General features: G+C 49.0%; 1 protein-coding gene across 2 annotated transcripts in view; it reads left to right on the top strand.

The window, feature by feature from the left end:
* The window catches only part of LOC134970349 (uncharacterized), a 65,148-nt gene that overhangs the window by 35,383 nt on the left and 13,867 nt on the right, over window positions 1-15,898 (top strand). For both annotated transcript variants that reach the window (XM_063946360.1, XM_063946359.1), the window contains one exon: window positions 12,899-12,997. In XM_063946360.1, the coding sequence (XP_063802430.1) occupies window positions 12,899-12,997 (99 nt within the window). The remainder of the gene's footprint in view (window positions 1-12,898; window positions 12,998-15,898) is intronic.

Here is a 15,898-nt window from a genome sequence, read left to right as displayed (position 1 = left end):
CTGAAAGTGGGCAAATCTATGGGGCCAGATGGGATACATCCAAGGATACTAAAAGAACTTAAAGAGGTGCTGGTAGCACCATTGACAGAATTATTCAACCAGTCATTAGCTACAGGAGTAATTCCAGAGGACTGGAAAAGAGCAAACGTAGTCCCACTGCACAAAAGTGGAAGCAAGGAAGAGGCAAGCAACTACAGACCAGTGAGTCTTACATCAGTAGTAGGGAAATTGATGGAAACACTCTTAAAAGAAAGAGTTGTAGATTATCTCAAATCAGGCAATTTACAGGATCCCAAACAGCATGGATTCACTGGGGGGAGATCATGTCAAACAAATCTTATTGACTTTTTTGACTGTGTGACTAAAGTGATGGATAAAGGTGGATCCATGGATATAGCTAATCTAGACTTTAGTAAGGCTTTTGACACTGTTCCACATCGCAGACTGCTAAATAAACTTTAAAGTTTGGGATTGGATATTAGGATTATTGAATGGATTAGATCTTGGTTGAAGGATAGAAAACAGAGAGTTGTGGTAAATGGAGTGCATTCACAGGAGAGAAATGTAACCAGTGGAGTACCCCAGGGATCTGTAATTGGACCAGTGCTTTTTAATGTCTTTATTGGTGACATTGCAAATGGCATTAAAGGGAAAGTATGCCTTTTTGCAGATGACACAAAGGTATGCAACAGGGTAGATACACCAGGTGGGGTAAAACAAATGATTGAGGATCTAGGTAGACTAGAGGAATGGTCAAGAGTGTGGCAATTACAGTTTAATGCCAGAAAATGCAAAATCATGCACTTGGGTCTCAAAAATCCAAAGGCTAAATATAGTATTAATGGCACTATACTGGAAACTACTGAGGAGGAAAGGGATCTAGGAGTCACTATCTCATGTGACATAAAGGATAAATATAGTATTAATGGCACTATACTGGAAACTACTGAGGAGGAAAGGGATCTAGGAGTCACTATCTCATGTGACATAAAGGATAAATATAGTATTAATGGCACTATACTGGAAACTACTGAGGAGGAAAGGGATCTAGGAGTCACTATCTCAGGTGACATAAAGGATAAATACAGTATTAATGGCACTATACTGGAAACTACTGAGGAGGAAAGGGATCTAGGAGTCACTATCTCATGTGACATAAAGGATAAGTATTAATGGCACTATACTGGAAACTACTGAGGAGGAAAGGGATCTAGGAGTCACTATCTCAGGTGACATAAAGGATAAATACAGTATTATTAATGGCACTATACTGGAAACTACTGAGAAGGAAAGGGATCTAGGAGTCACTATCTCAGGTGACATAAAGGATAAATACAGTATTATTAATGGCACTATACTGGAAACTACTGAGAAGGAAAGGGATCTAGGAGTCACTATTTCAGGTGACATAAAGGATAAATACAGTATTATTAATGGCACTATACAGGAAACTACTGAGGAGGAAAGGGATCTAGGAGTCACTATCTCAGGTGACATAAAGGATACATACAATATTAATGGCACTATACTGGAAACTACTGAGGAGGAAAGGGATCTAGGAGTCACTATCTCAGGTGACATAAAGGATACATACAATATTAATGGCACTATACTGGAAACTACTGAGGAGGAAAGGGATCTAGGAGTCACTATCTCATGTGACATAAAGGATAAATATAGTATTAATGGCACTATACTGGAAACTACTGAGGAGGAAAGGGATCTAGGAGTCACTATCTCATGTGACATAAAGGATAAATATAGTATTAATGGCACTATACTGGAAACTACTGAGGAGGAAAGGGATCTAGGAGTCACTATTTCAGGTGACATAAAGGCAGGTAAGCAATGTAACACAGCAATGAGGAAGGCTAGTCAGATGCTTGGTGCATTGGGAGAGGAATCGGCAGCAGAAAGAAAGAAGTAATAATGCCACTGTATAGGTCATTGGTACGGCCTCATCTAGAATACTGTATTCAGTTCTGGAGGCCATATCTTCAAAAGGATATTAATACATTAGAAACTGTACAAAGAAGGGCAACTAAAATGGTGCATGGCCTACATCACAAAACATACCCAGAAAGACTAAGAAATCTCAATATGTATAGTTTAAAGCAGAGAAGGGAAAGGGGGGACATGATAGAAACTTTCAAATATATCAAGGGTTTTAACGGGTGGTCTTCAGTATGCCGGCTGTCGGGATTCCGGCGCACAGTATACCGGTGCCGGGATCCCGACAGCCAGCATGCCGACACTTATTCTCCCTCGTGGGGGTCCACGACCCCCCTGGAGGGAGAATAAAATAGCGTGCACGCAGCGTGGCGAACGCAGCGAGCCCGCAAGGGACTCATTTGCGCTCGCCACATTGTCGGTATGCCGGCGGTCGGGCTCCCGACGCCGGTATGCGGGTCGCCGGGAGCCCGACCGCCGGCATACCATACAACACCCGTTTTAACAAAGTCCAGGAGGGAAACATTCTCCAAATGAAGAGAAGCAATAGGACACGAGGACATGCACTGAGACTGGAGGGGGGAGGTTCATGGGAAATTTGCGGAAAAATTATTTCACAGAAAGGGTAGTGGACAAGTGGAATAGCCTCCCATCAGAGGTGGTAGAGGCTAAGACAGTAGAGCAATTTAAACATGCATGGGATAGACATAAGGATATCCTTACAAAGAAATAAGGATCAAATAAGGTTAGAGATAAAAAATAATGTAAAAAAAAAAAGGGGCAGACTAGATGGGCCAAGTGGTTCTTATCTGCCGACAAATTCTATGTTTCTATGTCATCCTGCCACAACCCCGAACATGCAGTTCCTGATGATAGCGTCTGAGTGACCTGCATGTTCGGATGATGGCCCTCATTCCGAGTTGTTCGCTCGCTAGCTGCTTTTAGCAGCATTGCACAAGCTAGGCCGCCGCCCTCTGGGAGTGTATCTTAGCTTAGCAGAACTGCTACTAAATAATTCCTAGCAGTGTCTGAGTAGCTCCAGACCTACTCCTAGATTGCGATCACCTCAGTCCGTTTAGTTCCTGGTTTGACGTCACAAACACGCCCTGCGTTCGGCCAGCCACTCCCCCGTTTCTCCAGCCACTCCTGCGTTTTAGCCTGACACGCCTGCGTTTTTTAGCACACTCCCGGAAAACGCTCAGTTTCCACCCAGAAACGCCCACTTCCTGCCAATCACTCACCGATCAGCAGAGCGACTGAAAAGCGTCGCTTGGGCCTGTGTAAAATTGCATAGTTTTGTGTGAAAATACTTAGCGCATGCGCCGTGCGGGCCATACGCATGCGCAGAATCGCCCATTTTTAGCCTGATCGCTATTCTGCTAAAAACAGCAGCTAGCGAACAACTCGGAATGACCTCCGATATTCGGCATCATTAACGACCAGCGCGAGTGCGCATTGTTAACGATATTGTGCGTATATTTTACTTTACTTACAAACATGAATCAGGACCTGTGTGCGTTCACAGCCTGGGACCTGATTGGTTAGGGTGCTGCTCATTCCTGCTGAAGGGGGAGGGGGAGCAGGACTCTGTAAAGTATACAGGAGAGCCGGATAGTGCCGCTGACTGATGTACCTGCAGCAGGAGAGAGTATTGACTGCATAGGAGAGGAAAGAGTTAAACATCTGGGGAGGGGTGGACCTAGCTGTGAGGAAAGTACAGCCTTCTTTAGGGGGAGGGTTTGCTATATATAGGGAAGGAGAGGCCATCTTAAGTCTCTTGGTGATTTGCTTTGGGGTGAGTGCTGCTTTGCAGAATCCCCCCATTTTCTTTTTCGGATTTATACATTTCAGTGTTTTGTCAGCTAGTCATGGGCAAAGTGATTCACTGAGCTGAGCTGAGACACATGACTCAGTTCAGTGAAGTGTCTGGAGTCAGTGTCTCGGCACATGAGTCATGACTCATCTGTAGTGGAATGTGTTGCAGAGACTGCACATGAATCAGTGAGTTGCCAGTGCTGGAGGATCAGTGCTGGACTCATGGAGTTATTCAGCAGCAGTGATTGTACAGTGTATCTGGGGAGGCAGCTGCTTATGCCCTGATTGTTAATAATATGTTAACATAGATTTACTGTTATGTTGATATATTATTAATAACCACTTATTGCATACTAGTTATAGAATATGACATTACTTTTGGCTGAGGAGAGAAAGCTTAACAGCCATGAAACACATCATTCATTCTGTAACTAAACCAAATAAAAACGTTGTTTTTTTTAATCTTGCATACTTTGCTAATTGGATGATTTTAGGTGGCCTTGGATTTATTATATTATCCACTATCTAGCCTCCAGGGAGTTTGCCACCCACAATCACACTGAGCAGGATCAGTGAGCACTGAGCCGAGAGCCCTGTACCACAGGGGCTCCACCTCCTGCTGCATGAATCAGATTCATTCACTGAGTCACTGAGTCTACACAGTGTACAACTGTCTCACTCACTGGCAGACTCAGGATGAATCATGATTCATGACATGGATCAGGCACAGCAGCAGAGCACTCACTGACTGGTGAGTCGTGACTGCTCCCTCCCCCCTCCCACTGGGTGTCACCTGGTATAGCCTCTGGCCAATCACAGCTAAAGACAGCAGAACACACTGACTGAAGGACACAGGACACAGAGTTTCCTCCCTCTGTCTGAGAGAAGCTGCTGCTGCTGCTGTCTCCACTCATTACACAGTGAGTGACTCGAATCATTCACACTTCCTGATGATTCCAGTCACTGTGTTGAGACAGAGAGTCAGTAGCCATCTCTATTGTCAGCTCCCTGCATTTAGGTCACACATCAGTGCTCTGGCTGCCACTCGCCCACGACGGTCCGCCGGGACCCCAGCCCGTTACCGCTCATCGGGCGGTGGGGGCTGGTTCCGGGGGCGAGCTGGCTGGCCCTGGGGACGGCGTCCCGTCTCCTAGGGCCTCCTCGAGGGATCTGGCGGAAGCCGGGCCGGATGTGACTGGCGGGAGCGGCCGACGAGGAGGATCAGAGAGGGAGTCAGGCCGCCCGGAGGTGGGCGGGCAGCAGCCCTTGCCTCCGGGCATGGCCGGGGAAGCCCCAGTGCCGGGTGCCCGCGGGAGCGCGCCGCGCCAGGCGCTCATCCAGGGACCGGAGACTGAGTTCGATGCCCAGCTCTTCCCCCTTGCCGGGGCCGGCTAGTGGTTCCAGGCGGGGGAGGGCACTGGGCGGGGGACGGTGGCCAGCCGAGCGAGGCCTGTCGCAGGGCCTCGCACGGCGTCATCCCCAAACGCTTCGGCTGAGAGAGCACGGACCGGAAGCGGTGGGACGCGCGCGCGCCCACGCGCGGCGCCGCTCGCGCACGTGTGCGCGCAGCGGCGCCGCTTTCCTCCTTGTCTCCTCAGCCCTCTCCCCCGCAGCCGGAACACGGTGTGGAGCGGGGAGGGAGGGGGAGAGGCAGTGATCAACCAGGTTAAGCTAATGGAGCTCTTAATGCAGGAGCCCAGACAAGAGGCCTTGTGGTGACAGAGAGCAGTGGGGCGCGCGCCCGAGGTGCGCGCGCGCCCACGCTCGCCTCTGGCGCCGCTAGCCGCGCACGTGTGTGCGCAGCAGCGCCGCCGGCCCTGCTGTCTCCCCTGCTATCTCCCAGGCAGCCGGAGTCCGGCGGGAGCCGGGGGGAGAGGGGAGACAGGGCAATTATGATCACTGGCAGGGCAGTGCGATACCAAGGAGAAGGGGTGCGGCAGCAAGAGGTCACCGGGTGCGCGAGCCCGTGTCCACTGAAAGCGGAGCAGTGCGCGCGCGCTCTGCTGCGCCGCGGGGTTTCCGGTCTTTTCAGATCACTCCCCCAGGGCCGGAATCTAGCGGCCTGCGGGGGAGGAGGGGGGACAGGGAATGGTTTAGTGGCCGCGGGGCTGCTGCACGCGCCGCAAGAGCTCGCGGCGGTCCCACCCCCCCCCTCTGCGGCATCGGATAGTTCCGATACACGGGAAGAGGGGACAAATTCGGAGGCGAGGGCAGTGCGGGCGTCGACAGCGGTGCCTCCGCTTTCCCGCAAGGGCAGCGTGCGTCGGATGCCCGGCACACGCATGTCGGGCGGTGAGTGCGTGGTCGCACGCGGGCCCCGGCGAAGGACCCAGGACCGCGTTTTGGGGCAGTCACGACCCCTCCGGAGCGCTGGCTCGGCCCTGGCCACAGCGGTGAAGGTGTTAGGGCCGCTAGCCGCAGCTGCCTCCCCTAGAACGGCTGTTCGTTCCGGGGGCTGCGGGCTATGGCGGCGCAGCGGGTGGCACGCGCCTGCCGTGAGCTCGGGACTGTCGCCGCAGAATTACAACAGGGTCCAGGGCAGGACGCGGGGGAGCTCACGGCCGCAGCGCCCCCAGCACTGAGGCCGCGGCATGTGCCGCGAGTGCTGGAGGGGTCCTCCGCTTCTTCCTCTTTTTCAAGGGAGCTCGGGGATGAGGCGATGGCAGATTTCGAGGAGGAAGGCAACGATTTGGACGCGCCGGAAGATTCCATGTCGGGGCAGTCGGCGGCATCAGGTAAGGTGGTGCAGTCGGTATTCGGGTTCCTCCACGAGCTCTAGTTCGCGTAGTTCTTCCTCTTCCTCATCTTCAATGTCGTCACAGGCGTCCGAAGTCAGTAGCACAACTAGGGCAAAGAAGCGGGCAACTAAATTCGCCAAGAGGGCAGCGGAACAGGCGCAAGCGGCTTAGCGAGGAAGCGCGTAGGGCCAAGAAGCTCGCAATTTGCCCGGTGTCGTGCGATTCGTCTATACTGCTGTACTGCGGGGGCTGCGAGATAGCTGCCGCAAGAAGATTTGGAGGGGCGACTTCGTGGACGTGTTCGTATTGACGAAGGTCGCGAAGAAAGAGTATAAGGTGGCGGCGCAAAGAAGGGTATCGGGGCTGAGGCATTCCGTACCTTCGATAATTGCCTGGCCGGGTTCTGGGTCTTCGCGGCATCTTACCTGGAGGACAGGCTGGCAGAGCACACGAATATAATTAGGTACCTGCATCTCGTACATGACATGCAGCGCACGTCTTCGGGATCGGAGTGGCGCAGGTACGATCAGGAATTCAGGGAACAACAGGAAGGTTTGCAGGTCATGGACTTCGGGTTCAAGGACGTTGAGGTTGGGCTCAAGGTCACCCGGGCTTCGCTACAGGCGGAGGAGCCCCGGAAGCCGGGGGCGGACGGGCACCACGCAGGGTCGTCCTCCCAGTGGTTCGGCGCGGACGGCGGATTGGCCAAGTCAGGTAGGTCGGCAGTCCGCGCAGGGGGGCGTGCCACCACAAAAGGAAAATGTTTCACGTTTAACAACGCGGCGTGTTCCTTCGGGGGATGACTTGGTCATCTCTCCAGTGGGGGTGGTTCCTAAGAAGGCTCCAGGCGCCTTCCGGCTCATTTGAGTTCGCTTTTAGGTGTGTACTGCCGGAAGCTGTGAAGGGCGACTGCGGGGTGTGCCAGAACGCACCATTTCGTGCGTTTGTCCTCAGAGATTAAGAGGGATTTGGCAATATGGGCCTCGTTCCTCGAGGACTTCAACGGGGTGTGTATATGGCAGGCCCCAATGGCGGACAGCGCTAGGTTGCAGCTGTTCACCGACGCAGCGGGCGCCTCTGGATTCGGTTGCCATCTGGAGGGATCTTGGTGCGCGGCCTCGTGGCCGGCAGAATGGCATCGCGGGGGTTTCACGAATGACCTTTTGCTTCTGGAGTTTTTCCCATTATGGTGGCGTTGGAGGTCTGGGGCGATCGGCTGGCTAATCGCAGCATTTTGTTTAGATGCGATTATCTGGGCGTGGTGCATGCGATTAATAACCAGAGGGCAAAGTCGTTGGTGGTTATGCGGGTGCTAGGGCAATTGCTTTTGACATGCTTGCATAGGAACCTGTGGTTCCGCGCGCAACATGTGCCCGGTTTGGAGAATGGGATTGTCGACGCTTTGTCGCGAGGACAGTGGGAGAGGTGTTGGTTGTTGGCACCTGAGGCCAACGAGCAAGGTTTTCATTGTCCCGGTTAGGTTTGGCAGGTGATCGGGCCGGACTGGAGGGTCTAGCGTTGCGGTCAGTAGCGCCAGCCACGCTCAAGGCTTACGAACAAGCTTGGAGTGAATGGGAGGAGTTTGTCCAAGGGCGTCAGCATCAAGGTAAGAGTAGGCATCGGCTGATGCTTTCTTTTATGTGGCAGCTTTACGTCTCCGGTAGGTCACGAGCAGTGGTATCGCGGTATTTGGCAGGCATCTCATTTTTCTGCAAGCTGCGAGGCGTCCCTGACGTAACAAAAAGCGAGGTTCTGCGGAAGGCAATGAAAGGGTGGGCGCGAGTTGCGCCATCGCCACCGGATAGGAGGCGGCCCATCGATGCGGCTTTGTTGCCGGCCGTCATCGAGGCGGTAGGGCGAGTCGCGTCGTCCAGGTTTGAGACGCTTTTGTTTAGTTTGGCGTTCTCAATGGCTTACCACGGGGCCTTTCGAGTTTCTGAGTTGGTAGCGCCTTCCAAGAGAGCAGATTCGCGCATGCTGGTCGGGGACGTGGTAGTGGGTGAGAGGTCCTTGCTGTGCAGGTTGCGACGCTCCAAGACGGATCAAGTGGGGAGAGGGCGCTGGGTTACAATGGTTCCAGCGCTAGAGGAGAGCGTTTGCCCAGTTGGCTGGCAAGGCAATATGTGGTGGTGCGACCCGTTAAGGAGGGGTCTTGGCTGTTGCATTATGATGGGCTGCCAGTCACGAAATACCAGTTTCGTTGGATGCTGAGTCGTTGTTTGGCGGGCTTGGGCCTCCCACCCACTGCTTTCGGTACCCATTCCTTTCGCATAGGCGCAGCGACGTCGGCTGCTGCGGCGGGTTGCTCCAGAACTGAAATCCAAGCGGTGGGGCGATGGAAGTCGTCAAGTTACAGACGATATATTCGCCCCGTCACATGAGAGGTCGGTTTGCACTTGGGGCTTTGTTTAAATGGCAATGTATTACGTTGTTCCAGTTCTGTGATTTTATGGTGTTGTGCGTCTGTTGGTGTTCCCCCTTTTTTATCCTACTCAGGGATTAGCTACTCGCCGTTGCTGGCATGAGTCGGCAGCGGGGGTCTGGAGTTATTTGCGATTTTTTGCCTGACCTGACGGACTGAATTCTAATCTATAATTCGGCTAATTTGGTCTAATCAGAGTCCCTCAGCAGGTCTTTACGTTTCACCTCCAGCTGAGTTATTACATGTGTTTCCCATTTTATATCCCCCCCCCCCTTTTTTATTTCGTTTGTTTTATTTGATCCTTCCCCTTTGTGTCTTTAATTGCGCTTTAAATTGGCAACGGAACATGGTGCAGTCTCGGCTAGGCCGTGACTGCTGCAATGGCGAGATCTAAAGTTTTCTTTTTTGGCAGATCCTTCAGTATAAACAATTAATAAGCCTCTTAGTAATCAATTCTACCCCTCTTTTTCCCTTCAGGATGGTTCGGAGACTATTTGCCCATTTGGGTGGTTGGCCACTCTTACATTTACTGGGCGGCCAGGTTTGTGGCCTCGGAAGGGTCTCAGGCATTGCTAGGAACACAGGGTGTCAGATGGCTTGGCTGGCGAGGAATGATGTGGGGTGAGCTGAGGAGTAGGTTAGTGAGTCAGGCCAGCAAGCATGGAGTCCCTAGGGTTTTGGTTGTCCATCTAGGTGGCAACGACCTGGGGAAGAGGACATCCTTGGATCTGCGGTGGGCCATGATACAGGATCTGGCAAGTGTGACCGCGGCATGGACTAATTGTGTGTTGGTTTTTTCCATGATGGTGCCAAGATTGTGTTGGAGGGGTGTGGCGGATGGTCGCCAGATTGATGAGGCCCGGAAAAAGGTGAACGGAGCGGTGGCAAAGTGGGTGCTGTCCCACGGTGGGAGGGTGGTTCGCCACCCGAGGATACGGTTCAGAGACAGCCACCTTTTCCGGCGCGATGGAGTACATCTATCCAATGAGGGGATGATGTTTTTTCTGGAGGATCTAGGTTTCGCTTTGCAGGAGTTAGGGTAGGTTTATGGTGGCGGTGCGAAAGACTTTGGGGATGAGTCTTTCGCTGTTGGCGGAAAAGAACGGCAGTTTTGTATTGTAGGGAAAACTGTAGTGTTTTTTACAGTTTGTTGTGGTTTAGGTGCACTCACCTCCATCGACTTATGGCCGCTTGACCACCCGTCCGGGAAGGCAGCGGCAGGGCACCCAGGAGCAGTGGGTAGTCACTGTGGGGGTTGAGTTGTCACCTATTACCGGTTTATAGTAAGTTTTAGTAAATTTATAGGGTTAGTTATTTAAAGTTAATTCAGATTAATTGAGCCGTTCTTTTGGGCCGCCACCATATGCCAGCTGGAGCGGCATATTAAATTAATTTCTTTATTACAGGTTTCCTAATGGATAGGGACAAATAAATAGCTAGCAATTTTCTGCCAAAATTCAAGTCTCAGTGTCGTTATTTCTGGTTCTAGGTTATGAATGCTTTACTTTCAAAGAAAGGGGTCCACCAAATATCACTAAGATGTTTAGGAGAGAGTATTGACTGCATAGGAGAGGAAAGAGTTAAACATCTGGGGAGGGGTGGACCTAGCTGTGAGGAAAGTACAGCCTTCTTTAGGGGGAGGGTTTGCTATATATAGGTAAGGAGAGGCCATCTTAAGTCTCTTGGTGATTTGCTTTCCCACCCTCCCGCCCTGGTATTAAGAATTTGTGGCACGTGGGCTTTGGCTTTAAGTTGTTGGCTGTTTTCGTTGGCTATTTATTGGCGGAAAAGAACGGCAGTTTTGTATTGTAGGGAAAACTGTAGTGTTTTTTACAGTTTGTTGTGGTTTAGGTGCACTCACCTCCATCGACTTATGGCCGCTTGACCACCCGTCCGGGAAGGCAGCGGCAGGGCACCCAGGAGCGGTGGGTAGTCACTGTGGGGGTTGAGTTGTCACCTATTACCGGTTTATAGTAAGTTTTAGTAAATTTATAGGGTTAGTTATTTAAAGTTAATTCAGATTAATTGAGCCGTTCTTTTGGGCCGCCACCATATGCCAGCTGGAGCGGCATATTAAATTAATTTCTTTATTACAGGTTTCCTAATGGATAGGGACAAATAAATAGCTAGCAATTTTCTGGCAAAATTCAAGTCTCAGTGTCGTTATTTCTGGTTCTAGGTTATGAATGCTTTACTTTCAAAGAAAGGGGTCCACCAAATATCACTAAGATGTTTATAGTCTTACACACTTTTCCAAGGAGCCTTCACTAGGGGGGTAGCTTATTTGTCAACAGCCAGAATGCCGACCATGTAATGTCAACCTGAGAATGTCGACACAGTAGTAATGTTATCTACAGTATTTTAACTGGGTTGCATTCTAACTATAAACATTATGGCTTATCATCATGTTTAATGTTATAATGGCTACACTGTTAATATGCTTTATATAACATTACTACAGTTTTGACTTTACATTTAAAGCAGCAGTATGACTTTGTTTTAAGGAAAAATTTGACATAACCTGATTTGGGCTCATGTGCTGCGTCAGTAGAAATCATTGCTACTCAATGGGCCTTGGGGGTAATTCAGAGTTGATCGCAGCAGCAAATTTGTTAGCAGTTGGGCAAAATCCGGGTGGTCATTCCGAGTTGTTCGCTAGCTGCATTCGTTCGCTGTGCAGCGATGAGGCAAAAACACAGCAGTTCTGTGCATGCGTATGCGGCGCAATGCGCACACGCGTCGTACTATTACAATGAACGATGTAGTTTCACACAAGGTCTAGCGAAGCTTTCCAGTCGCACTGTTGGCCGCAGAGTGATTGACATGAAGTGGGCGTTTCTGGGTGTCAACTGACCGTTTTCATGGAGTGTTCGAAAAAAACGCAGGTGTGCCAGGTAAAATGCAGGCGTGGCTGGGTGAACGCAGGGCGTGTTTGTGACATCAAAACAGGAACTGAACAGTCTGAAGTGATCGCAAGCGCTGAGTAGGTTTTGAGCTACTCTAAAACTGCACAAAAAAACTTTGTCGCCGCTCTGCGATCCTTTCGTTCGCACTTCTGCTAAGCTAATACACTCCCAGTGGGAGGCGGCATAGCGTTTGCACGGCTGCTAAAAACTGCTAGCGAGCGATCAACTCGGAATGACCACCCATGTGCACTGCAGGTGGGGCAGATGTAACATGTGCAGAGACAGTTAGATTTGGGTGGGTTATGTTTCTGTGCAGGGTAAATACTGGCTGCTTTATTTTTACACTGCAATTTAGATTTCAGTTTGAACACACCCCACCCAAATCTAACTCTCTCTGCACATGTTACATCTGACCTCCCCCCTCCTGCAGTGCACATGGTTTTGCCCAACTGCTAACAAATTTGCTGCTGCGATCAACTCAGAATTAGACCCCTTATTCAGACCTGTGCTGCAAATTACACTGTCCTGCGATCAGATAGTCGCCGCTCTGGGGGAGGGAAAATGTGCCCCATGCAAGTGTGCGATCACATGTGCGTGCTGTGCAAAAATTCCCCTCAGTTAGCGGACAGCTGCAAATCCGTTCCCATCACACTCACCATGGAATGTTTTTTCCATTCTGTGCAGTGTGTGCGCAGCGCAATACTTACTCCTCCAGCGCGATAGAATCAGGCTGATTGGGGCCGGAGCTGACGTCACACAATCGCCCTGAAAACACTTGGGCACGCCTGCGTTTTTCTTCACACTCCCAGAAAACGGTCAGTTACCACACCCAAGTGTCCTCTTCCTGTCACTCACCTTGCAAACAGCCGTGCAATCTACATTTTCGCACCATCCTGTCGCTGTTTGGCGACTGGCGTGCGCATTGCGGTGCATACGCATGCGCAGTAGTTTGATCAGGTCTGAATCGGGCCCAATAGCTAATAACTATGGAGACCTGGATAACACATCTTGTATTTATCATTCTGATTAATGTGAGTTCTTCATTTCTTTCACTTATGCTCTTACAGAGGCAGACATTGTTCCCACTGTACTTGGGACATGTATACCAATATTCCTGCTTCTCCTAATTGTAGCTGCAACAGGCCTTTGTCTATGGTATAAGAAAGGTAAGAATTATCTCTGTTCTTTGCTGTGAATGCTTCGGGATAATGAAATAGTGACTTTGTAGAAATGAATAAATTAGGGGCCCATTTATCAACGAGTGATATAACTCGTTGTAAATTATAAAATTCGCTGCATATGATAAATGGAGCTCCAGCCAACCAGCTCCGGCCTGTCATGTGTTCAACTCCTAACTGTTAGGTGTTTGAAAAATGACAGTTTGGGGCTGATTGGCTGGAGCACAATTTATCACACGCAACAAGTTTTATCATGCACAACGAGTTTTATCGCTTATTGATAAATGAAACCTTAAATGTCTTCCTTATCTAACACAAACATAAGGTTCCCTTTATCCAATCCAAAGGGTTCAACACTGAGCAACAATAGCATTGTGCAAACTGCTGTTTTTTCTGCTGCATTGTATGTGGTTTATGTATAAATATATAACATACTGAATATAAACCTGTTGGGAAATCAGTGTGATGCTGAGTAGTTATAATAATGAGAGAAGGACAATGGGTGACAAGACCATGAATCAGGAATATATAAAGCTACGACAGTACTGATTGTACAATTATTATGTTCCACATTACATGCATAATACTTTTGCATTAATTTTAGCAATTTCCTATCGATCACCAAATTTATCAAGGGCCTATAGTCACCAGTTTTCCAAAACTTCCACAAGACCTTGCAAAATCACAGAAATCCCTGATACCGCAGTGTTAAGCGTAGAAGTGGAGTAATATATAAACCACTGACTTAATAAATAGCTATGGAACTCACAAAAAATAGTCACTGGTTTTGGACATGAGATATTTCTTCGAAACCAGCGAGATGGAAAAAAATAGTTTATAAAGTATTACATTTAATGGGCCCATTGAAATGAATGGGATATTCTTTATGAAAGTAATAAATAAATAAATAAGTGGGCCCACCTGAAATTCTTAGCTTCTGTGAGCGCAAGGCAACTTGCGTTGGTGCTCTATGCTATAGTGAAAAGCAGCTCCTAGTTATCACAGGGCTGGTGTCTCTATGGGAGTTGGGTATGGGGCTTCTAAAAATCAAGTGTCCCCCCTCTCACAGCTTACGGACCTTGTGCTAAAAAGTAGTGGCTCTCTTTCTCTTTGGGCTGTTAGGGCTAGGGAAATAAATATGATTGATTCATGTGCAGTCATAATAAAATATAATGCTATTCACCTGACATCTCCATCGGTATAAAAAACGTTACAATATTCCACACCAAGATTATTTTGGCTAGTAATGGAAAACTTCATTATAGATGGAGCTTTTTAGTTCATTTGAATTGACCAATTCATTTCAATGTGGTATGTACATGTAGCACAAATGCTGGAAGCATCATTGAAATGAATGTGCCATTGAAATTAATCCGGGCAACCTCCGTTCTGTCTGGAAGAATTTCCGAACGGGTGGAAAACTTAGGTGATTGGACATATACCTTACTGAAAATATTCTTGTTGGTTCATTAGCATAATGGATCTACCTGAAGGACACCAATGTCTTAGATTTCTGGTGCCCCTCCTCTGGGTTCACCTGTATTCTTCCTTGGTGCCCCACCTTGTTGCGTGCTCCGATCCTCCCTTGCTCCGCTTCTTGCCACTTTCAGTGTATACACTGTGGGGTCATGGAGAGTTGCTACTGCCATACAAGCAGTTACATAACTAGCTGCACAGAGAGAGTGAGTCGCACTAACTGTATTAAGAGAGTGAGACGCTCTCTCAGGATCCATTGGAATATTGGACGGGACGTGGAAGAGCCGCACCATGTTAACCAACTGATTGCTACTGTGGTAGCAGTGGACAAAGTCTTGCAAGTCTTGCAAGACATGAAAACAACTACTGCTGCCATCAGCGCTGGATGTGATGTTCATGTTTGGACTCCTGGGCAGATTTCTGGACTGTCTGGAGTAATCCTGGATGGGTGGTAACCCTAGTGTAGTGTTGAGGCGTAGTAGCATTGCTATTGATGAGGCTACATAGACATTTAGCTGTTTTTCAGTTATTGTTAGCCCATGGGAGAACTGTTATACAACATCCTTTGATTCAGTTCCGTTATAGTCTCCTGTATGGGCTTGAAGAAGTCCATTTAATGGAAGATGGCCTCTGTTTAAATGTGGAGTCTTTGGTTAGAGCTATTAGATCAGGTTCTGTTAGCAGAACTTTGCTATGGTGGTTAGGAATAGCAGATCAGCAACCTAGGGTACAGTTAATTTGTTTGAGCGTACACACCTTCATTGCTATGAATTCAAAGACTGTACCACCCTACCGGGGGCAGAATCGCCACTTCATTGGGTGGGCTCCTCAAGAGTTGGATGCTCCAAGTTGTTTATGAAAACACCTAGAGTGGTCTTCCGTTGAAGTTTCCATTGTTCGGGCTTGCTCTGATACCAGGCCATCCATTATCTGCCACCATACAGATTTTATTTCTTGGTAATTGTTCAATACATAGCTGATCATTTCCACCAGTTTCATATCTCCATGTTTTTATTTTAGGTTAAGGTATTTGTTAGATGACACACACACACACACACACACACACACACACACACACACACACACACACACACACACCATACACAAGACACTCACCAGCCATTGGGGTAAATGCAGTAAGAAGATACCTGCAGATGGCAACCTGTGTCTGTCACCTTCAACCACTATTGGAGATTGCGCAGCCTGGTCATACTTAATTTCATAGCTTCTCAAGCACCATTGACCAGCTTCTGTCACAGCTTCTCAAGCACCATTCACCAGCTTCTGTCACAGCTTCTCAGGCAAAACTCACTCAGCTTCTGTCACAGCTTCTCAGGCACCACTCCCTCAGCTTCTGTCACAGCTTCTCAGGCACCATTCCCCAACTTCTGTCAGAGCTTCTCAAGCACCATT

This window comes from Pseudophryne corroboree, chromosome 11 (assembly GCF_028390025.1).
Source record: "Pseudophryne corroboree isolate aPseCor3 chromosome 11, aPseCor3.hap2, whole genome shotgun sequence".
Classification (NCBI taxonomy): domain Eukaryota; kingdom Metazoa; phylum Chordata; class Amphibia; order Anura; family Myobatrachidae; genus Pseudophryne; species Pseudophryne corroboree.
Note: the sequence above shows the minus strand (reverse complement) of the source record. Positions and strands in the feature narration are given on the sequence as shown.